This window comes from Callithrix jacchus, chromosome 4, assembly GCF_049354715.1.
Source record: "Callithrix jacchus isolate 240 chromosome 4, calJac240_pri, whole genome shotgun sequence".
Lineage (NCBI taxonomy): Eukaryota > Metazoa > Chordata > Mammalia > Primates > Cebidae > Callithrix > Callithrix jacchus.
In genome coordinates this window covers 148,889,445-148,914,633 of record NC_133505.1, presented here as the reverse complement: position 1 = coordinate 148,914,633, position 25,189 = coordinate 148,889,445, and the positions used below count along the sequence as shown (strand labels likewise).

General features: G+C 36.2%; 2 protein-coding genes across 4 annotated transcripts in view; one reads left to right on the top strand and one right to left on the bottom strand.

The window, feature by feature from the left end:
• GJE1 (gap junction protein epsilon 1) overlaps positions 1-16,462 on the bottom strand; it is a 43,595-nt gene extending 27,133 nt beyond the window's left edge. Inside the window, 2 exon segments of the mRNA XM_078370902.1 lie at positions 15,227-15,309; positions 16,405-16,462. Coding sequence (XP_078227028.1) covers positions 15,227-15,309; positions 16,405-16,462 — 141 coding nt within the window.
• NMBR (neuromedin B receptor) overlaps positions 1-25,189 on the top strand; it is a 79,880-nt gene that overhangs the window by 36,666 nt on the left and 18,025 nt on the right. For 2 of the 3 annotated variants that reach the window (XM_054254478.2, XM_035296873.3), the window contains exon 2: positions 11,428-11,525. The exons of the other annotated variant lie outside the window; for it this stretch is intronic. The gene's annotated coding sequence lies outside the window, so the exon portion shown is untranslated. The remainder of the gene's footprint in view (positions 1-11,427; positions 11,526-25,189) is intronic. 3 annotated transcript variants of the gene reach the window in all.

Genomic DNA, 25,189 nt, shown 5'->3' with positions numbered 1-25,189 from the left:
CTGAAAAACGACTATTGTTCACAGGAAGAAAGATTAATACTTGCATGTCTAGTGATAGAGTACCTCTCTTCTCCATTTCCATTGCTTCTGCACTAGCATAGTTCAGGTCTAGTCTTAATAGTTTCTCCATTGTCTTCTTATTGTCATATTACCTGCTCGAAAACATCTACTCCCAACACTAGAGTAATAATCCTATGTTTGGCCTTGTTGTTTCCTTCCTGTATCCCCACAGCTTCATGACCATATACCTTAACTCAGCATTCTGAGTGTTCCACAAGTTCGCCTATCCGGTCTGATCTCCTATCTTGCTAGAAATTCTGTTTTGGCCAGTCCGAACTCCTATACCTCAAATATGCCTTATTTTTTTTTTCTGCATGTGGATCCTTTGCAGGTTCTAAAAATATTCTATTTTACCCTACCACTATACTATCCATCTTCCTCATTAAAATCCTATTCTTTTTTTTTTTTTTTTTTTTTGGAGACAGAGTCTCACTCTTATTGCCCAGGTTGGAATGCAATGGCATGATCTCAGCTCGCGGCAACCTCCACCTCCTGGGTTCAAGCAATTCTCCTGCCTCAGCCTCCTGAGTAGCTGGGATTACAGGCATGCACCATGATGCCTGGCTAATTTTGTATTTTTAGTAGAGACGGGGTTTCTCCATGTTGGTCAGGCTGTTCTTGAGCTCCCAACCTCAGGTGATCCGCCTGCCTTGGCCTCCCAAAGTGCTGGGATTACAAGAGTGAGCCACCGCGCCCGGCCAATCCTATTCATCATTTAGGTTAAATTTAAATTTCTTATCTCCATGGTCTTACTCCTGGTCAACTGAGTTAAAGCAAACTTTTTGAAATTTAGAACATTTGACAACACACAGGCTAATATGAGGTCACTTGACATATTTGTATAAATTAGAAAAAACACTTGATTTGAGCAGAAAGTCCTGAAGGCACACAGCTTGGTGAGCAAACAATCACTCTGAGTGAATTAGAAAAGAGTTTCAATCTTTGCAGATTTAGCTCCTTGCCAGTATGTATGACTGAGTGATTGGACATCTGCTAAGTTTCAGTTCTCTTTTCTGTCCCTATCTAGCTGGGCAGGCTTGAATATATTTTACTGCTCTAGATTTACTTTTGTCATCTGTAAAATGGGAATAATAATATGGTGTTCATGGTGTTGCTATGAATATGACAAGAGATAATGAAGGTAAATTAGCAGCTTGATATCTGGCTCATAAACTCTAATATTTAAATTGCATTGACCATTACAACTTATGTGCTATGTTGCACCTTTACTGTCAAGGCTCACATGTTTTTCTCCTTAAGGTTTCTGTATATTAAATATATTTATAGACACAAGTACATTTTTTTATTTGACTGAAATTTTTACTGATGTTCATTATCAAGTCAATACCTCACATAAATATTAACAGGACCACATTTCTTGAACCCGATGTTATTTTCCTCTGCTGTTGACATCAGCTAGACACATGCGGACATGAAATATACATAAGGAATATAGGAGTCTCATATTAATACCCTAACTTTGATTTAGAGTTATGACAGGTTTTGAGAAAGACATTTATTAGCATGATCCATCATTCTCATTCAATTACTGTAAAAATTTTCTATTTCCTGAAAGAAAATTTGTGAAAAAATATTAGATTACCAACCACAAAAATGTCAAAACCACCTAGTTATCTAAAAAAAAAAGAAAAGAAAAAAAGGTGATAGAGATGATTATCTTACACAATAGCAAAGAAAAAGGCATTAGCCTTGACCTATGGAGATTGCCTTCAAGGCATAAAGGTAATTTATTTTTCCAACCTGGGCTCATTCAAATCCTGTTTTATGGCAATATTGCTGCAGGTTATATGCAGTGGGCCAAATTCATATCAGTCTTTTAACCTCTCCAGAACACTTCGCAACTGCATGTATATATAGGCTTTGAGTGGCGCTTTTCCTATTTTGTAATTGGGCTCTTCATACTGAGAAACCCCCTGGGAGATCAGGAGAGATGGCCATGAAGGTGCCTTGTAGGGGGAGTTGGGCAAAAGGATGATTTCTGTTATACGTTAATATATTTGCATGTGGGAAGGTGGGATTGACTTCAATATTTTGGCTACATTTATATTTACAATATGTCAAAGCCTCCATGGGAAAAGGTAACATATCAGGTGGTTATCTTTTATGCTTATGACAATCATTTAGAGGTTTACACATATTTAGATGCTTCCAAATTTGGTAGGGCTCCTTGATATTCTTGTATATTGTAAATAAGAAAGCATGCAAAGTGAGCATCATTTGATTCTTCAAAACTTGTGTTTTGAACCAGCACTATGTATAAGGTGGAAAGAATAAATGTAATGAACGTATTTAATCAAATATGAATTCACTTCATTTTTATTTTATTTTTGATTATTTTATATTGTTTTATTATTTCAAACAAGACCTACAGACAGGTGATGAAAGAGTTAAAGCTTGTGAGAGGAGCATTTCTTATATAGAATAAACCTATTTTATAAACCTCACCAACAGTCGAGTGTCAATAAACTTGAAACTTAACCACATTAAGTTCCTCATGTGCTTCATACTTCCTTTAGTAGTTTTGGCAAAATCAGAAGTTTGAATCACCAACTTTATTTTTATTAATAAAGTCTTCATATGCCACTCTCTGTGTGTATGATTCAATCCATTTTCAGAACTGAAAAATAAACATGACTTTAGGGTATAAAAGTAGCCTTTCTATTTTCATAGAAATGAGAAAACAATATATAAGGGATTCTAAATCATCTAATGTAGAAAATTCCCATCCTTTGAAAGTGCATGTTTCAGCTTTTCCAAATGCTAAGCTCAACTGAACCTAAAAGTAGTATCTAGCTTGTATCATAAATTTAGTTGTGGCATTTAAAAAATTTTTGAAAAAAATTATAAAATGAAAATGCTATTGCATTATGGAATAGTGATTCCCATTTTTAATGTTTTGTGGTTTTCAAGCATTTTTCAAATGAATTATTTTTGTTACAACTTTGTGATATGGGTAAGGCAGGAATGGCTTAATAATATTTGCTTTTGTCAACATAAATCCTCTTTAATCAAATTGTCATATTTATATAAATGTAATTTATAACTAATTCTTTTTCTGACATGTCATTCACTGCTCTGGTAACTGTATCTATACTTCAGTAGTGCTGATGAAAATAAAAAGCTGGAGACATAATCATTGTATTTTCATCGTTTTGTTAACTTTGATTTGTTTCCTTTTGCATTTTCAGACAGTGATTTGTAATTGAGATTTACAAAATGTGACCAGCACTCAGTAGGTGGCGCTAACAAGACGTACAATATAAAATTGTCAAATCTATTGCCACAGAGGATTTATTACTGAGTTTAGTAATAAGGATGTTTAAAGGCAGGCTGATTGTACTGTCTCTCATTTGAGAAGTGCAGATGCCATATCAAATTATTTTAGAGATTTATTCAATCCATGCTTTATATTAATTTGAGCATAATGTTTATTGTTTCTTGTCTACTTCATAATATTTGGGAAAAAAGGCATCTTTTTCCACTGAAAACTGAGCCTAGTTGTTCACCTATATGAAGTGCTTCCCTGACATATGCTGCAAGAAGAGAAAAACTAGATCACATTGTGGTGATTCTGTTAAACCTGAAATGTGGAATTCAAATGAGAATCTTGGGAGCTACTAATCACTTAGAAATTAGAATCCTGGCTGGGCGCGGTGGCTCAAGCCTGTAATCCCAGCACTTTGGGAGGCCGAGGCGGGGGGATCACGAGGTCAAGAGATCGAGACTATCCTGGTTAACATGGTGAAACCCCGTCTCTACTAAAAATACAAAAAATTAGCTGGGCATGGTGGCGCGTGCCTGTAATCCCAGCTACTCAGGAGGCCGAGGCAGGAGAATTGCCTGAACCCAGGAGGCGGTGGTTGTAGTGAGCCGAGATCGAGTCATTGCACTCCAGCCTGGGTAATAAGAGTGAAACTCCATCTCAAAAAAAAAAAAAAAAAAAAAAAAAAAAAAAAAAAAAAAGAAAGAAATTAGAATCCTTCTTATTTTTGAAAAATACCTAGCAGATTATTTACCAGTTTCCAATTCAGGCCAAGTCTTCCAAGTTGAAAAATTACTATTTTCCTTTTCATTTTGCCCATGCTGGTCTTGAACTTCCAGTCTCAAGCTATTCTCCCGACAGCCTCCCAAAATGTTGGGGTTACAGGTGTGACCCACTGCACCCACCCAGAAAATTACTATTTTTTCATTTTGTTAAACATTTGGAATGAAAATCAGATGTACTGTGGCAATTAAATATATATTTTGAATAAGCAAATGCTATTTAATTAGAAAAGGTTGAAGTATTTGCTTACCTTGTCAATTTAGGAATGACGCTACAACATGACATTCGCTTTTGTGTTGGGGAGTGCCCTGATGGTTCCTGAACAATTTATTTGGGAGCCATCTTACCAAGAAAAAAAGAACTACATTTTAAATGGGAATTCAGAGGCGTTTACTTAGAGCCTACTAATGTGTGCTCTCTAGTCACCTTTCTACACAGATTAAATCAGCATTGACATTTCTGGTACCCTAAGTTTTCGCTATTCAATTTTCTTTCAATAAAAACCAATCTCCTCTCAATTCTATGTTTTAATTTGCATAAAATGATTTATTCGCTTTTTAATAACACTATTTGAAATTGGTGGATGGATAAAACTATTTTCAAGAAGTTTCCTCAAATGTGACTAAGGTTAAGGGACAAATAAATAAGTGACAAGCTAGTTTTATTTTTTTACAAGTAACATTAACAATTGGAAAATTCATAGGAATCACATTATTATTAAACCAAAACAATTGGAAAATTCATAGGAATCACATTATTATTAAACCAAAACAACTTTTCTTGCTAGGAAAATAATTTAAGTTTGTTTGGGTTTTATCAACAAATCAAAAATTATGATTGCTGTATTCTTGCCCCTTGCTAATAGAAATGACCTCTTCTTGGCTACAGGTTTTGTTGTGTAGGGTGTTATAAATCTATGGCTAAGTCTCAGTGATTTCAATGTACAAGACAGAAATTGTATCATTTTACAGAATCAGACTGAAATAGCTTCCCCATGGGTGGGTTCTTCTAAGATAAACAATCAACTTTTAAGTGGGGTTTTCTGAGAAAAATTTAAGTTACTATATTTCCTGTCTTCACAAATTCTACAATTGTGTATGTCTTTTTTTTTTTTTTTTTTTTTTTGAGACAGTGTCACACTCTGTTGCCCAGGCAGGAGTGCATGGCACACTGCAACCTCTTCCTCCCAGGTTCAAGCAATTCTCTTGCCTCAGAACTCTGGAGTAGTTGGGAATACAGGTGCGTGCCACCACTCCTAGCTAATTTTTGTATTTTTAGTAGAGATGGGGTTTTACCTTGTTGGCCAGGAAAGTCTCAAGCTCCTGACCCCAAGTGATCCATCTGCCTTGGCCTCCTAAAGTGCTGGCATTACAGGTGTGAGCACCGTGCCCAGCTGGTATGTCTTATTTTGATCTGTGTCTAATTGATTTGATTTTGATCAAAGCTATTAAAGAGACTGATGTAAACTATATTACCCATTTAGAAGCTTCCATAATTAGGGTGGTTCTGACAGATTTTCTATAAATGAATTTGGCAGTTAAGATGAAAAGCTGAAGATCTGGGCAGGTCCTACTCCACCTCCTTCTTTCTTTCTTTTGTTAACACGTTTGTTGACATATAATTCATATCACATGCCATTTACCCATTTAAAGGATACAGTTAAATAGTTTTTGTATGTTTTTTTGGTACATTCACAGAGTGTGCAACTGTCACCATGGTAAGTTTTAAAATATATTATCACCCTCAAAAGAAAATCTACATCTGTAAGCATTTCCCCCCAACTCCCCAAGTCCTAGACAATCACTAATCTTTCTGTCTCTCTAGATTTGCCTCTTCTAACATTTTATATAAATTTCATGCACTCCATTTCATACAAATGTAATCATACAATAGTAACCTTTCAAAATTAGCTTCTTCTGCTTAGCATAATACTCTCAAAATACATCCATATTATTGCTTATTGATTCATTTTTAATGCCATGCAATATTCCATTGTATGACTTTAACATATTTTATTTAATCCATTCATCCATTGATTGGACTTTGGGTTGTTTCTACTTTTGGACTATTATGAACAATTCTGTGATGATTTGTATATAGGTTTTGTGTAGACATATATTTTGAATTATATAGGGTATACACCTAGGAGTGAAATTGCTGGATAACATAGGAATTTTATGTTTAGTCTTTTGAGGAATGGCCAGACTGTTTTTTCAAGTGGCTGCACCACTTTAAATTTCTGCTAGCAATGTTTAGGGGTTTGAATTTCTTTATATGCTTGCCAACACTTTTTTTGTGTCCATCTATTTGATTGTAGCCATCTGTCTTACTTCATTCAGGCTGCTATAATAAAGTACCTTAGACTGAGTAACTTATAAACAAGAGCATTTTATTTTTCAGTTCTGAAGTCTGGGAAGTCCAAGATCAAGGTGACTTGTGGTGTCTGGTGAAGCCTCATTTCTATACATGCTGCCATTTTACTCCATCCCTACATATGGGAAGGGGCAAATAAACTCTCTTTGGCCTCTTTATAGGAGCATCAATCCAATTCGTAAGGTTTCTACCCCTACCTAATCACTTCTGAAAGACCCCATCTCTTAATACAATACCCCTAGGAATTAGGTTTCAGTGTATGAATTTTGAGGGAGTAACAAACATTCAGACCATAGCATTTCATCTCTGTAATCATCCTAATGAGTGTGATGTGGTAATTCACTGTGAGTTTGATTTGCCTTTCCATGATGAGTAAGGATGTTAAGCATCTTTTTATGTATATATATATATTCTTTGGAGAAATGTATTTCTTTCTCTTTGCAACGAATACCTGGGGTACATGAAGGAGATTTAAAAAGGCATCCTTTTATTACTTCTGACCTAATATTCTCAAGCCCCAGTGACTTTTGCGGGTGCTGACCATGGGTGCAAGTGTGGAAAGGAAATGTGGGGTCAGAGCCCTCACACAGAGTCCCCACAGGGGTACTGCTTAGTGGAACTGTGAGAAGGGGGCCACTGTCCTCCAGAGCCCAGATGGTAGATCCACTGATGTCTTGCACCGTGTGCCTGGTAAAGCTGCAGATAGTCAATGCAAGTCATGAAAACACCCGGAGCAGGGGGCTGTACCCTGAAAACCACAGGGTTGGAGCTGCCCAAGGCTGTGGAAACACACCTTATGCATCAGTGTGATCTGGATGTGAGACAGGGAGTCAAAAGATCATTTTAGAACTTTAAGGTTTAATCACGGCCCTTTTGGATTTCGGACTTGCATGGGGCCTATAGCCCCTTTGTTTTGGTCAATTTCTCCCATTTGGAATAAGTATTTACCTAATGCCTATAATCTCATTATATCTAGGAAGTAACTAACTTGTTTTTGATTTTATAGGTTCATAGGAGAAAGGAACTTGCCTTGTCTTAAATGAGACCTTACTTTGGACTTAGACTTTTTGGTTAATGCTGGAATGAGCTAAGAATTTGGGGACTGTTGGAAAGGCATGCTTGGTTTTGAAATGTGAGGACATGATATTTTGGAGGGCCTGGGGCAGGATGATATGGTGTGGCTGTGTCCTCACCCAAATCTCACCTTGAATTGTAGTTCTCATAATCTCTACCTGTTGTGGGAGGTTCCTGGTGGGAGGTAATTGAATTGTGGGGGTGGTTACTCCCATGATGTTGTTGTAATTGTGAGTGAGTTCTCATGAGATCTGATGGTTTTATAAGGGGCTTTTCCTCCTTTGCTCGACACTTCTCTCTCCTGCTGCCATGTGAAGAAGGACGTGTTTGCTTCCTTTTTTGCCATACACGTTAAGTTTCCTGAGGCCCCCTAGCCATGCACAACTGTGAGTCAATTAAACCTCTTTCCTTTGTAAATTACCCAGTCTCAGGTATTTCTTCATAGGAGTGTGAGAACAGACCAGTACATAACCTTACTGGTGTTCCCTTTTCTGTAAAAAGTCATTTTTATCTTGGTGCTTTTATTATTTTATCATTGCCTGTGAGTATTTTCACTTTGATATGTCTGAGTGTAAGTTTCTTTGTGTTTGTCCTATTTGGGATTCATTGAGTTTCTTTGATGTGTGGATTAATGTTTTAAGTCAACTTTGGAAGGTTTTCAGTCATTACTTTTTTGAATAAGTTTTGTGCTCATTACTCTTTGTCCTCTACTTCTGTAACTTTCATTATGCATATTTTGGTTTGCTTAATTATGTTTTACATTTCTATGAGCCTTTTTCTTTCTTTCTTTTCTTTTTCCTTCTCTTCTCCTCAAAGTATATAATCTCTGTCAATCTATCCTTAATTTCACTGATTCTTAGCCAGTTCAAATCTACTGCTGAGCACTTGAGTAAATGTTTCATTCCAAGCATTGTACTTTTAAACTGCAGAATTTCCATTTGTTTTTTAAAATAACTTTTATCTTTTTACTGATAGTCTCTATTTGTTGAGACATTGTCCTCATACCTTTCTTCAGTTCTTTACGGTGTTCTTTAGTTTTTAAAATATATTTACATTAAATGCTTTGAAGTCTTTTTCTGCTAAGTTTGATATTTGGATTCTCTCAAAGGTAGTTTTCGTTGTCTACTTTTTTCCTGTATAGGGGTCACACTTTTGGTTTCATTGTATGTTTCATTTTTTTTGTTGTTGAAAACTAGATATCTTAGAAAATATGCTCTAGGAAATGTTTATATGGATCCCTTAAAACTTGTTGGATTTTCAGTAACAAGGTGTACTATTTCAATGATGTCTATTTTTTCCCACAGTGTGCAGCCTCTGATGTCACTGCTCAGAGGGTGAAGCCTTGGTTATGTGCATAACCCTGGGATGAAGTGGTTTTAGCAATATTCCCTTTGATTCTTTCTTTCTCTGATTTCATTATTAATTTGTCTGCCACTGTAAGTATTACATCCAGTTGTTAGCCTCCTTGAATTGCTGGCTGATTGCTTCATAGTTTTTTTTTTTTTTTGAGACGGAGTTTCGCCCTTGTTACCCAGGCTGGAGTGCAATGGCGCGATCTCGGCTCACTGCAACCTCTGCCTCCTGGGTTCAGGCAATTCTCCTGCCTCGGCCTCCTGAGTAGCTGGGATTACAGGCACACACCACCATGCCCAGCTAATTTTTTGTATTTTTAGTAGAGACGGGGTTTCACCATGTTGACCAGGATGGCCTCGATCTCTTGACCTTGTGATCCACCCATCTTGGCCTCCCAAAGTGCTGGGATTACAGCCGTGAGCCACTGCGCCCGGCCCGCTTCATAGTTTTTAATAGTGCCTTGGGGGTGTTAATTGTTCCACCGTATAATCCAATTAAATTCAGTCCTTTTTGCAAGACTGGTTTTTGAGGCCTTTCTTCAATATTTGTTTCAACCCTAGGAGGGCTCTTGTTAGCTATCTCTTTCTTTAATTCTCTCGGGCAAACATGTAGCTGGCTTAGAATCTAGCTTGCTCTTTTCATAGAACTACCAGCTTCCTCATAATTTCTTGTCACTTCCCCACACTGTTTCAAATAAAGTCAGTTCTCTTAGAGAGAGCTTTGGAGCTCTCTGCTTTTAGAACTTGCTCCTTCCCATCATCCCACAAAATTTCTGATACAGTGATGAGGACAGAGGCAATGACTTCTTTTCTCTGAGTGACACCACTGCTTTACAAATGGAGCCATGAGCTAGGGTGGTAGCTGCCAGTCTCCTCGGCTTGTCTCTCCCAGCGTGGAATATACCCCCTCAAATGAGTTGGTGTGAGGCTGATTAACCGTCTGCTGTACCAGCAGTAGAACTTTTGTCCTACTAGTGTGGTTTATGTATAGTTAAGAAAGCCCAAACCACTCAGCTGATTTAGGGAGAATGAGAATTGGTGGTGGCTGCCCCCTCACCCCAGGTGGATACTATAGCACATAAGTAGGGGTTGAGGGGAGAGAGAGTCCTGCATTCTTGACTGAACACACATGAATAGAAGCTTCTTTCATGCTGAGCTGGGGTTGTATGGAATAAAGAGAGTGGGTGGAGTCTCAAATGTCATAGACTTTGGCTGGTTTTAGTAGATATTGTTTCTTCATTTGCTGTGTGTACTTTGGACAATTTGTAAAGCTATTAAACTGTTAAGCATGTTTATAATTTTCACCAGTAACAGTTTTTTCACAGGGGATGTTTCCTGCCATTCCAGAAGTAGTTCTCTCACCCTGGACCACTTCTGCTTCTTTTTATAATAGCATATCTAAAATCCCTGCTTAACTTAGAGTGCAACCTCCTTTCTATCATTTGGTTATGTTGTTTTAACATTTTATTTTTATTTTAGAAAACCCATTTAGTTAAACTTCTTTATCAGACTAAGAAGCTTGCCACTGTTTGCCTTCCTTCTGCAATAGGATAGCCATCACATTCTTGCAAGAAACTTCTACCCTCTGAATGTCTCTTTACATTAGAGGCAAATTCTGTTTGCCATAATTTTCCTATGCTTGGTCCTATTTCCCCAAAATATCTCTGATCTGGTAATATGGTTTTGTTTTGTCTACCATATATATACTTTATCCATTGTTAGCTAAATGCCTGGTACAATTAGGAAACATTATGTTGTGTTTCTTAAGACAAATTTATGTGGTAAGGGGTACCCCAATATACCTTTATCTGTGTGTGCCTGGGGGTCTTTCATAGGTCACCTGGGTTATAGGTGCTGTAATACCCAGTATGTGACACCATTCGTGATTCCCACATTGTCACAGGGAATCACATGCTTCGATATCTCTACATTTTGTTCTTAAAAAAGCAAAACAAGTTAATTGCTATGTTGTGAATACCTGTGTTTCCCTCAGATTCATATGTTGAAACCTAATTCCCAGTATGAAGGTGGGGAGCTCTGGGAGGTGATTAGGTCGTAAGGGCAGAACCCTCATGGGTAGAATCAGTGCCCTTATAAAAGAAGCCCAAGGAAGTTTGTTGGTTTCTTTCACCATGTGAAGATGTTGGAAGAAGGCATCATCTGGAAAGAGTGACCTTTCACTAGATGGCAAATCTATTGGTGACTTAACCTTAGACTTCTCAGCCTTTAGAGCTATTAAATCAATTTTATCCTAAAGTTGCCTCCTTACATATTTTTAAGTTTAGGTTTTAAGATTTCTCTGTACATAGTGAATTATAATCTAACTGGAAGTGTAAACAGACAATAATCTACTCTTATGCCATATGCCAATCACCAAGTTTTGGCCAATCAAAAGGGCACAGTTGTTCAAATCATGTTCAAATAAGGCGAACAACCAATCTGCTGTTTCTTTTCTTTCTTTTTTTTTTTTTTTTGAGATGGAATTTTGCTTTTTTTCCCCAGGCTGTAGTGCAATGGTACAATCTCAGCTCACTGCAACCTCTGCTTCCTGGATTCAGGTGATTCTCCTGCCTCAGCCTCCTGAGTAGATGGGATTACAGGTATGTGCCACCATGCCCAGCACATTTTTGTAATTTTAGTAGAAATGGGGTAAATAGACCATGTTAGCCAGGCTGGTCTTGAACTCCTGACCTCAGGTGATCTGCCTGCCTTGGCCTCCAAAAGTGCAGGGATTACAGGCGTGAGCCCCCACGCCCAGCCCAATTGCTGTTTCTGTACCTTACATTCATTTTCTGTGCATCACTTTCCTTTTTATGTCTATAAAACTTCTTCCAACATGTGACTGCACTGGAGTCTCTCTGAGCCTTCTCTGGCTCGGAAAACTGCCCGATTCATGAGTTTTTCTTTGTTCAATTAAACTCTGTTAAATTTAATTTGGCTAGGGATTTTCTTTTAACAGATGGCATCAGAAGTGGGATTGAAAGTAGAGCTTTTAACGACCCCTAGAAACATTAAGTAATCAAGTGAGGTACCTGCTGGGCCCATTGTGTCCATTGCTCTCTCTGAGCAACTTGGGATCTTGGGATCCTGGTGGATTCACTCTTGGGTTCTAAAACTCCATGGATTTGTTTTGAACTCTCAAGTTAGTTTGAGCAAATTTCTGATCCAAACTGGATTTGGAAGTCCCAGTGGAAATTAGACTGGGTCCAGGATCAGATTGGTTCTGATAATTAACTGACTTGGATCCATTTAGAAGCCTCTTAGGTTTAACCGGGTCAGAAAGAAACTGGTAGTAAATGGCAATGTTGCAGGGACTGTGAACTTCAGCTTTTGGAAATTTGTAGGGATTGTTGTGCTCTCTATCTCCTTTGTTTCTTGTTCTTGAACACTTAGGTGGGAAATAAATCACTGGCTAAGCTGATCAAGGGATCTGAGAGCCAAAGTCAATATCTGAGGTACAAATAAGATCCTGCATTTCTGAACTGAGTATGTCCTGCCTTATACATGCTTAAAGATGAAACTCCAGATGCAGTAAAGGCTTACAGAAATGGCAAAATCTTACTAAAGATAATTTAATGTTACTGTGAAGGCTAGACATGTTGGCTCATGTAATCCCAGCACTATGGGAAGCTGAGGTGGGTGGATTGCTTTTGTCCAGGAGTTCAAGACAAACCTGGGCAACATGGCAAAATCCTGTTTCTACCAAAAATGCAAAAATTAGGTAGGCATGGTGGAACTTGCCTGAATTTCGAGCTATTCAGGAAGGAGGCTGAGGCAGGAGGTTCACTTGAGCTCAGGAGGCAGAAGTTACAGTGAGCTGAGATTATGCCACTGCACTTTAGCCTCGGTGTTAGAGTGAGACCCTATCATAAAACATAACAAACTAAAACAGAAAAAACTGTAGAAAATAATTAAAAAAATAAAGTTACAGAGTGTTCCTAATGAACAATATTGCACTTAAAGAAGTGCATTTGAAGATGAGGGCTCCCATCTAGGAACCCCTATTATTCCTAGATTAGTCTCATCTAGGAATGCCTATTGATAGGCAGAAGCTTCCAAAAAGATTTCAACATTTTTATTTAAAGACTCTTTAAAAAGATAAATAAAAAGCTTAAGGGACTAATTGATAAGAAAAGTTAAATCTGCCAGCCTTTTGGCTTAGTTAGTATTCTGCTCTAAGATGAAAAAAGCTCTCCTAGATCTAGTGTCTATAAAACACAGCCCCTCAGTTAAACTAGGCTTGCCTCTTTTTCAGGTCTATTCATGCTGAGTTCAGACAGAGTATACTTTGCCCTATTCCTGATGGGCTCTTCCCTGAACTCAGTAATTTTAGCTAAGAAACAGTAGCTAAGTTGACATGAACACTTAACAGACGTAAAATAAACCTTTGTGGAATTTAACGGGCAATCTTTAAACTCTTTTGGAAAAAAAATTTACATCTACAAAGGAAGTCTCCGTTTTTAAGATGTGTGTTGATATACCTTAGAAATTCTTACCATCGTTTTAAATTTACATCACAACTTCTACCTTTGTTTAAGGTGCTTTACTGGCCATCTCGTCTTGACTGAACTTTTACTTGGGCACTGTATTTTTCCCTTAGTTTGAGCAAATTATGATACAATATTTAGGGCTAAAATCTTAGCTCTGTGCTTACAAAATATAATACTTTTTGTTTCTCCTAAGAGTTGTCTTTTTAGAAATACAAATTTGTAGTGTAGTTAACAATTGCTTAAGGCAATGAAACAAGTAATTGAAAGATTGATAGTCTGAATGGGGAAAAGAAAAGCTATTTAAAAGCCAGCAAATGAAAATCCTTTATGAAAGCTATAAGAATTGCTTCTCTGTGTTTGTATGTCTATATGCATTATGTGTATGTGATAATATTTAGTAAATAATGCTGCTTAACATTTTTTTAGTAAAACAGGAATGATTTCAAAATTATCAGTTAAATATAATTAGAAACTTGCTTGATTCGACTGTGAGTTTATGTTTTTGGATTATAGTCTCTGGATTTGGGGGTCTGGATAGGTAGACATGATGAGGTCTGGAGAAAAATTCTCAGTACCCAGACCAGCAACTGCAAGCCAGAATCAAACCCAATGAGGCCCGTCTTCCTTACTCTCTCCCTGTTTTGCCTCCTGGCTGTTTTGGGAAGAAATAGAACATCCAGATATAGTCTTCACAGCTCTGTCTTCTGTTCTGACCCCTCTACACCTAGGATGTAAATTCAGGACTCAGATAAGTCCTGATCTTCATAGCCCTGACCTTCCTGGGTGTCACATGGCAATCTGGGACCCAGGATTACTGGGGAAAACACTAGGGTGGGTAATTATGTTTACTTCCAAATTATTTTCAGTAATTTAAAATCTTAAAGACATATTATGTTAGATTAAGTAATAATCATAAAATGTCTGAATCATTTTAAGTTAAAATACTGCAATATTGATTATTAAACATGTTTAAGTCTATATACCTTGACATGCTATTTTTAAATGCTATAGAAAAGTTGTTAATAAACAATAATTTGGAGAACCATCCTTCTTAAAAAATTATAAAATGAATTTTATTTATAAATACTGATAGCAAACAGTTCAAAATTACTTTCTAGAGTTTTCAGTACAAATTGGGGTTACTAAGAGTTAAAATTATAGTTAATATATTTAACTAAAACTACTATATGTGAGAAAAACAATTCTGTATACAGAGTATATGAACAAAAGTATAAACAAAAATATGTTTTTAATGAGAAAGTTTATAAAGTCATTAAAATGTGTGCTTGTTTAAATATTTTTTCTAGTTTGAAGTTACTTGCAGGTTCCATATTGAAGGAGTAAAAAAATAGATAAATCTGGATGAATATAGAAAGTTGGAGAAAATGTAAAACAAAAAACTTATGGAAACCTTGTGTGGTTAAAAGAAGACAGATTTGATTAATTTATTTACAGGGTTTTATTAAAATAAGCTTTTGCATTGCTGATACACAATATAAAACTAAAATTTGTTTTTCTCTTTTGAACAAAAATTTACATAGTATTAATCAGACACATTCAAATAGTTTTCCTCACTTTTGGAGTAAATTGTAAAAACAAAAAAAGAGAGAGGAGAGAAGAGATAGATTCTGTCTCATACTGTCTTAGATCTTTTCCTTATTTGGAAAACAGCTTCTTTATTAAAGAGTACAGGTTTTTGATTTTAAAAAATATCTTAATTATCACTTTGGCTAAATGAATGACTATTATTTTATGGTAACCTGTGATCCTATTTCAGTCAAATATTTTAATACTTTGTAATATTTGCCAACCTTTCCAAAATCAAATTTCAGCTTCAAAGTTAACTCTTTTTTGATCTCTAACTTTGGAATGCTACAGAAGGCCCCTAAAGCATCTAAAAGAGAGATAAGCTGATTTTTTGACATGTTAAGTTACATGAAAACCATTGCCAAATTAAAAATGATTTTCAACTTTGTCAAGTTATATTTTAATGATATATTATTAATATATGTTCCAAAATTGTGTAAGATTTCCAAAATTCTATGTTTAGATATATGCTATCAACCATAATAATGGTTATGGTTAGTTATTGCCGGCCACAGAAATGACCAAATTTCCTTGTCAGTTGTGTCTTTATGACCATTTATGCTGGGCGTGGTGGCTCATGACTGTAAACCCAGCACTTTGAGAGGCCAAGGTGGGAGATATCCTTAAGGCCAGGAGTTGAAACCAACCTGGCCAATATAGTGTGAATCCACATCAGTTTTTCCCACAGTTAATTGCTTAATTCTGGTGCAGTTTCTGAAAATTTGACAAGCATACGAAATCCTAGAGTATGGTATCTTTAAGGAGGTTCATGAAAGTATGGAAAGAACCCTGAAAAGCACTCTTGAATACAAGCTTCTGATAACTTTAATATTATATGATTCATACTGGGTAAGCATTTTCAACACTTTAATGAAAAGATTAATTGATTAGTTTATAAAATGGCTAACCCAAGCAGGACAAACATTTAACTGAATACCAAGAAAATACTTTGTGAGATTTTCATGATAAATCAGTCAGCCCTGAAATATTTGGATATACAATTTGAATGAACTCCATGGTCCAAGTCAAACTGCCTATGATAACCTCTCAGTTATCAGTGCTATGAACATGTATTGGAGAAATAATGATATTTAAGAGAATGTAAGTCCAGTGTTAAGAATGATTCACGATGATTCTGGACAGCCACCTCATCCTGAGTCCTTAAAGTATTTGTTATTGGAAGGCTCTATATTTCATGACCCATCATGGAATAAATAAAATTATCCAAATTAAAATACGTAAATGATTTTGGTGACCAATCTAAATTGCTCAAATAGTTGACCAATGGTTTGTTATCAAACTCATTTCTGGATTTGAAAACTTTAGGTACATTTCTGCTACCTGATGGGCCATTTAAACATTTGTAGAAGGAATTCATTCAATTATAATTTGTAATGCATACTTTCTGGTTTTATAAAAGCTTCCCCATGCAAGATGGCTGTTGTCATAATGTAGCTCATTACGCCAAAGTATATTTCCACCAGGTAATGAATGCATTTCATGGTCTACTGACTGGGGATAATCAACCCCTTTATAATCTAGAACCCGAGGATTGGAGTCTGTGGTCTTCTCAGAGTGTCAGAGAAAGACTGACATTGTGCACACATTGCAGCAAAATTTTGGTACCTTGAAACTTGGGCTCATAATCTCACAACTCACATAGCCCCCCACACTCTTAGAACTGTACACCCATTGAAAACCTTAAGGTAAAGCTAACCAGGGAAGTTCCTCCCCAGAAACAGATATATTTCCCCAGAAACAGTCATATTTGATATGGACAGCTTTTCCCCAAGAACATGTATCAAGATTTCTCTGCTATTATGTGACTCTTATCATTCCATTTTTTCCCTTGCTTATGTCTCTTTGATGAATAGAACTGAGAAGGGGGTCTGTTGTGTACATTCATGGGGTCTATTTTTATTCATGAAGAATTTTGCAGCCAGCCTTATACATGGACAACCTTAGGCCTTGATAAATGGAAGATGAAGGGCCAACGTAGGTGAGAAATTTTAATGGTATGTTTGCTGTCTCATAATTAGTCAGAAGCAAACACTTATTTACTCCTCTTAACCTACGTAATAGGTCTCCTCTTAACCTACATCACATGTTAAAGAGAACATTATTAGGAGGCTTTAGCTCTTCTAGATGGGCCTAATTTGTTATGTCTCTTTTTCTGTGGTTTTGAGTAAACGAGGCAATGACAGACTTTATAGCTCATTCTACTCTAAAGAGTATGGTTGCAGAACAGACTTTAAATTCTCTTGTGAAAGTTATGCTACATAATAGAATTGCTCTAAATTACTTACTGGCTAAAAAGAGAAGTATCTGTGCAGTTGCTTGAACTTCTCGTTTCCCATGGAGAAATAAATTGGGTATTATAGAGATTCTTTTGTAGAGGATCAATGAACAGGCTGCTTTGTTAAAGCAAGTAGACTCTTTAACTCATTCTTCGATTTATTTGATTTTAGTTGGTTTCGCTCATGAGAATGCTGGCTAAGGAGTGTACAAGCTCTTGGTATTATTCCTGATAGTCAGAATAGTAGTATTCCTGGTGCACTGTATTCTCTTAAAAGTTTTAAATGCTTTCCTGCAGCCATCTTAGAGTGTCAAATGGTCTGTCTTCAACTGGAATGACAAGAGCTGAAAAAATGTTGTGACCATGAGGGTACTGTAGCCTATAAATGATGTGCTGAGACCAGAAACCCAAAGTGATGGTAATTGAGAGTGGTGCTAAAGCCTGAAGTTTTGATCATACTCTCACCTAAGTGAGAACATGACCAAAGAGGGTAATTTTTAAGCAAAATTATGACAGGCCACTGTTTTGGATTGAGCTCATTCACTAGGCCCCAACAGACCATTTTAAACCAAATCAGAGTCACTTATGCTAAATCTGACCTAATCAAACTAAGATCTTAAAGAAAATGATAGATCCAAAACCAAGTTTTGTTTTTCTCCTGTAAACAGGAGATTCCACCTTAAGGAGCTACTCTCTACCCTAAACCCTACAAAGAAGTTAATCTGAAGTCCTTGTTCTCACCTTAAAAAACCCACTGTTCTGCTATTTCCCAGCGAGTTTTGAGACCAAATAAGTACATTTATCATGATGCTAGTGATATCAATATCTAAACTTTTAGTCATCCCCTCAAAATTGAGAGGATGACCCAAAACAGGGATTGTTAAATCAAGTTTAGCCTAAAGCTGCTCCCTTACATATTTTAAGTTTGACATAAAGAGGTTTCCCTGTACCTAGTGAACTGTCACCTGAATACAAGTATAAAAAGACTGTAACCTGCTCTTGTGTTAATCACTGAGACTGGTCCAATCAAAGGGGACCAATTATTCAACCCATGTTCAAATAAGGCAAATGCTGAACTATAACCAATCTGGTTGTTTCTTTCCTTCACTTCTGTTTTCTGTATATCATTTTCCTTTTTCTGTCCATAAATGTCCTTCCACCACATGGCTGTACTGGAGTCTCTTTGAGCCTACTCTGGCTCTGGAGGTTGCCCAATTTGTAAATTGTTCTCTGCTCATTTAAACTCTGTTAAATTTAATTTGGCTAAGAATTTTCTTTTAACAGATCGGTGGAAAATAAAGTTCTCTTTTTTATAAGCTACCCATTTTATAGTATTTTATTATAGCAGTCTGAAAGGTCTAAGAAAGTAAAAACTGCTTTGACATGGCAAAATTAAGAAAGTTTAGTTATGTCTCCTATACCTCTACCCTCACACTTACATAAGCTCCCATTGTCAACTTTCGTCATTAGAGTGGCACATTTGTTACACTTAGGTAAATCTAAACCTGTACTGAGACATTATTATCACTCAGCCACAGATTACATTAGAGTTCAATATTACTGTTGTACGTTCTCTGGGTTTGAACCCAGATTATTAGTTATTAATATCATTAAACATATCTACAATTATAGTATCATACCGAGTAGTTTTACTACTGCAAAATCCTTTGCAGTCCATACATTTATCCTTTTTTCCTCCCTTCCCATGGGAAGCACTTATTACTCTTCGTGTAGTTTGACCTTTTCTAGAATGCCATATAGTTGAAATCATACAGTATGCAGCCTTTTCGGATTGACTTAGTTCAATCAACAACATATATTTAAGTTTCTTCCATGTTTTTTTATGGCTGGATGCTCATTTTTCTTAGTGCTGAATAGTACCCCAATCATCTGGTTGTGCCACAGTTTATTTATTCATTTACCTACTAAAGGACATCTTTTCTTCCAACTTTTGGGAATTATGAATAAAGCTGATATAAACATCCATGTGCTGGTTTTTGTGTGGACATATGTTTTCAACTCTTGGGTAAACAGGAAGAAATGTGACTGATGAATAGGATAATAAAAATATATTTAATTTTATAAGAAACTGCCAAACTTTCTTCCAAATTTTGCAATTTCACCATCAATGAATGAGAATTCCTATTGTTCCACATCCTGCTCAGCATTTAAAGTTGGCAGTGTTTTGAATAAAGTTGCAATGTTGTGTCATTCTAATAAATGTATAGGCGTATCTTGTTATCTTAATTTGCAATTACCTAATTACATGATGTAAGCAACTTTTCATATGCTTATTTATATTTGCATATCTTTGGTGAGGTGTGTGTTAAGGTGTTTTAGTAATTTCTTTCATTGGATTTTTTTATTTTTTTAACTGATGAATTTTAAAAATTCTTTGTGTATTTAGGATATCTTGAGTTGTAAGAGTTCTTTGTGATACTCGTACATGTTGGATCATAAATCCTAGTCTTTTTTTGGGTGTATATATATTTTTTATTGCATTTTAGGTTCTTGGGTACATGTAAAGAACATGCAGGATTGTTGCATAGGTACATACATGGCACTGTGGTTTGCTGCCTCCATCCCTATCACCTATATCTGGCATTTCTCCCCATGCTATCTCTCCCCAACTCCTTACCCCTCTCTGTCCCTCCTCTAGACCCCCGCCACAAACCTCAGTGTGTTATGCTCCCCTCCCTGTGTCCATGTGTTCTCATTGTACAACACCCACCTATGAGTGAGAGCATGAGGTGCTTGATTCTCTGTTCCTGTGTCAGTTTGCTGAGAATGATGGTTTCCAGTTTCATCCATGTCCCTACAAAGGACATGAACTCATAGTTTTTTTATGGCTGCATAGTATTCCATGGTGTATATGTGCCACATTTTCCCTGTCTAGTCTATCATCGATGGCATTTGGGTTGGTTCCAAGTCTTTGCCATTGTAAACAGTGCTGCAATGAACATATGTGTGCATGTGTCCTTATAATAGAATGCGTTGTAATCCTTTGGCTATATACCCAGTAATGGGATTGCTGGGTCAAATGGAATTTCTATTTCTAGGTCCTTGAGGAATTTCCACACTGTCTTCCACAATGTAGTCTTTAGCCTGCTTATTGTCTTGACAGTGTCATTTGCAAAGCAAAATCTTTACTTTTGAATAAGTGACTAAGTACAGCTGATCAATTTTTTTCATGGATTATCTCTTCGGTTTTTTGTATCTTAAAAATCATTTACATGCCCAAGTTGGTATGGTTTGGGTCTATGTCCCAAGCAAAATCTCATCTCGAATTGTAATCTGCACATTTAAGGGGAGGGGCCTGGTTGGAGATGATTGAATCATGGGGCAGACTTCCCCTTTGATGTTCTCATGATAGTAAATGAGTTCTCACAAGATCTGCTTGTTTCAAAGTGTGTGGCACTTCCTCTTCACTCTGTCTCTTTCCTGCCACCATGTGAAGAAGGTCTTTGCCTCCCCTTCTCCTTATGACATAATTGTGGGTTTCCTGAGGCCTCTCAGTCATGCTTCCACAGTCATGTGGAACTGTGAGTCAATTAAACCTCTTTTCTTTATAAATTACTTAGTCTCAGTTAGTTATTTATGGCAGTGTGAAAATAGATGAATACACAAGTTCATCTAGATTTTCTTTGATGTGATCTTCTAGGAATTTTATAATTTTTGTGGTTTACATGTATGTCTATGATCTATTTTTTGTGAATTTTTGTGTAGGGTGTAAAGTCTACGTCTAGATTTATTTCTTTTGCTTAAGGACATGCTGTTGTTCCAGCACCATTTGTTGAAAGGACTAATCTTTGTTTCATCATTTGGCCTTTGGTTCCTTGTCAAAGAGCAGTTGGCTATACTTATGTGGGTCAATTTCTGGGCTCTCTGGTCTGTTCCATCGATCTATTTGTCTATTCTTTTATTAAAATTCATACTCTTTTGATTACTGTAGTTTTATAATAAGTCTTGAAATAAGTTAGAGTCAGTCTTCCAACTTTGTTCTTCTCCTTTAAAATTGTGTTGGCTATTCTGAGTCTTTTGCCTGTCCATGTAAATGTTACCATCACTTTGCTGATATCCACAAATTACCTTTCTGGGATAATGATTAAGATAGCATTGAACCTATAGATGAAGGTGAAAAGAACTTAAAACTTGATAAGAAAACTTGAGTGTTCCTATCCATGAATATGAAATATCTCTTTATCTATTTGGTTCTCCAATTTTCTTCAGTTTTTGAATTTTCCTTTTATAGATCTAAGTACTATAGTCTAACTACTATAGTCTAAGTACCACTAAGATCTATCATCTAAGTACTTCATATATGGTGGCAACTGTAAATGTTTTAGTGTTTTCAATGTCAAATTCCTCTTAGTAATTGATGGTATATAAGAAAGTGATTGGGCCGGGCGCAGTGGCTCATGCCTGTAACCCCAGCACTTTGGGAGGCCGAGGCGGGTGGATCACGAGGTCAAGAGATCGGGACCATCCTGGTCAACATGGTGAAACCCCGTCTCTACTAAAAATACAAAAAATTAGGTGGGCATGGTGGCACGTGCCTGTAATCCCAGCTACTCAGGAGGCTGAGGCAGGAGAATTGCCTGAACCCAGGAGGCAGAGGTTGCGGTGAGCCGAGATGGCGCTATTGCACTCCAGCCTGGGTAACAGCAGCAAAACTCCGTCTCAAAAAAAAAAGTGATTTACTTTTGTATATTAATTTTTATTTGCCAACCTCTTCATGGTTACTTATTATTTTCAAGAGTCTTTTGTTGATTCTCTAGTAAACAATCATGTCATTTGTTAACAAAGACAGTTTTATTTCTTCTTTCCCAATGTACACCTTATGTACTTTCTTGTCTTACTGAATTGATGAGAACTTCTAGTACAAAACTGAAAAGGAATGGTGAGAGCAGACATCCTTTCTTCGTTCCTGGTCATAGCAAAATAGTTTCTAGGTCTCATCTTGGCAGATTTTTCTTTATGTTTCTTCTGACTGGGATTTGCTGATCCTGTTGGATATGAAGGGTTTAGCTTTCATTAACTATCAGAAATTGAGGGCTGTTATTTCTTCAAATACTTTTTTCTTCTGTTCTTTTTTTCCCTGTCCTTTGGGGATCCAACTATAGCTATATTGGGCCACTTAAAGTTTCCCAGAGTACACTTTTCATTTTTCCCCAGTCTTTTTCTCTATATATTTTGTTTTGGATACTATCTACTACTACATTGAGAATTCACTTATCTTTTCTCCTGCAGTGTTTTGTTTTTTTTTTTTTTTTTTTTTGCTGTTAATTATATGAAGTTTATTTATATGACTTTTCTTCTGCAGAAATTTAATGTATGTCTTTTTATATTTTTCATGTCTCTCCTTAATATGCAGCTTCCTTCTTCAACACATGGAATAGAGTCTTGTTAACATTCCTGATGTTCTTATCTACTTATATGTCCTCTGTGCCACTATTGGTTTAGTTTCAATTAACTGATTGTTGTCTTTATTTTTAGATATAGTTCCCTGTTTATTTTCATGGTTGGTAATTTCCAAGTGCATGCCAGTCAGATATTTTTTTTTCACCTTGGTGGTTTCTATTTAGTTAAAACATCGTAGACAACCCCCAACTTAAAACAGTGCAACTTACAATATTTTGACCTTAACAATGGCTTTATCAGGACATAGCCCCATCCTAAGTTGAGGAGCATCTGTACTTACAATGGTTTGACTTACGATTTTTTCTTTATTTATGGTAGGTTTGTTAGGGTATTAAACGCATTTTCCAATTAGGATATTCAATTTATGACACATTTATTGAGATGTAGCCCAGATATAAAACAAGGGCATTGGTACTTTAAATATTCTTAAAGTTTGTTCTAAGATACCACCAGGTTTCTTAGAACTAGTTTTACTATTTGAATCCTTCCTGTTAAGCTTGAAGGCAAGATCAGAGAAGCCTTTGGTCTGTGGTTAATTTTTCCTAACTATAGAACAATACACTTCTGAAACTACGTGTTTTACAAGGTTGTTATACTCTGGCTGTTAGGAATATAACTTCTTTAAATCACCAACGGACCCCTTTTAGGTAAGTGTTTTCTTGAGAGTTGGTTAATTTTCCTACATGCAGATAGAAACATGTACTTAGCTGAAAACTCAAGAGGAAATTCTGTGAATCTCCAGAGTTCTTTCTCTATATGACTCTCTTTTCTCTGTTCTGCTGATTCCAATTCCATCTCTTCAAGTAAGAGAGGCCATCAGGCTCAGTGTGGATTCCTTATCCTTGTGCATGGGCTGAAAACTTTCTCTAGGCAGTAAGATATAGCAATGGTAGCACCCATCTCATCTGTTAACCCTGTCTTAGGGATCACTGTTTTGTGCTTCCTTTTTTGTGTTGCCAGTGTCTAACAACTACTGTTTAAGATGTTTTGGCTGGTTTTGATTTTTATGATGTATTCTCTGTTATTCCATCTTGACTTGAAGTAGGAATCACTTCCTACCCCCATGGTCTCATATATATTCTTTAAGATTTTCTTCCATTATCTTCCCCAAATTACTTTTTCATACTGTGACCTTTAATGCACTAGAATTGCAATACTACATATAGTATTACATAGAGACTCCATTTTATTCTTCTTGTCTGTGAACCAGTTTTCCCAGCAGTATCTAGTAATTTATATTTTTCTGTGTTCATTTGTTGCAACATGCATTTGAGTTTTGTTTCCTTATTTAGATGCAGCTGCCTTTGAACTTTCTATTCTCTTCCACTGATGTTTTTTTCTGTTCTTTTGCTGGTTCAACTCTGATTTTAATATTGTATCTTTGTACTAGTATATCCTTTCTCTCAAATTTTAGGCTTTTCTTTCAATATCTGTTGTTATTGCATTAGTTGGAATCACCTCTATTGTGTTACATAACAATGATAATAGTGGGTATACTTGCCTTGGTCATGATCTTAAGAAAAATCTATAAAATGTCTCCATAAGCATGATATTTTATATTTTTTCATATTGCACTAAGGGATAGATACACTGAAGCAGGTGAGGATTACTAAATTGGTTTAAATTTTAAATTCCTCATATACACTTACAACAATAATACTCATGTCAATGAATTTGAAACAACATCAGTATGGTTCTGAACAGTTCTTGTATTAGGGCAATAGAATATATAGTGTGTATTAATAAACATTAAATACCTCAAGATTAAATGTGTATACCTATAGAAACCACATTTTTTCATACAATTGTTTTCTCTAGAAACAAGGAGACATAAGAAACACTTATTCCAAATATAATAAATTACAAAATGCAGTTTGTGAGGCCTCTTTGAAATTAGGCAATTTATCTCGTCTCTTTGAATCATTTGTAAATTAAGACTCAAATACTTTATCCAAGAATATTTATAAACATTAAGTATATGAGTCTAAGGAACCTAATATGGTGTATGACACATTGAATATAATGAAAAGGCTTTTATGGCTGGGTGCATTGGCTCATGCCTATAATTATTGCAATTTGGAAGGGTGAGGCAAGAGGATCACTTGAGCCCAAGAATTTGAGACCAACCCTGGGCAACAAAGCGAGACCCCATCTTTACAACAAAATTTTAAAAAGTTATCCAGACATGGTAGGGCACACCTGTAGTCCAAGCTACATGGGGAAGGTGAGGCAGGAGAATTGCTTGAGTGTAGGAGGTTGAAGTTGTAGTGAGCCATGTTCATGCCACCACACTCCAGTCTGAGTGAAAGAGCAAGACCCTATCTCAAAATATAAAGAAACAAATAGTGTTTCATTTCAATAGATGTTTGCTTTTGATTTGTATGCATTCTATAAATATAAGACAGTACTCTGTTCCTACATATAATTTTGCAATGAATCTAAGTAATACATTATGATAATAACTTTATAA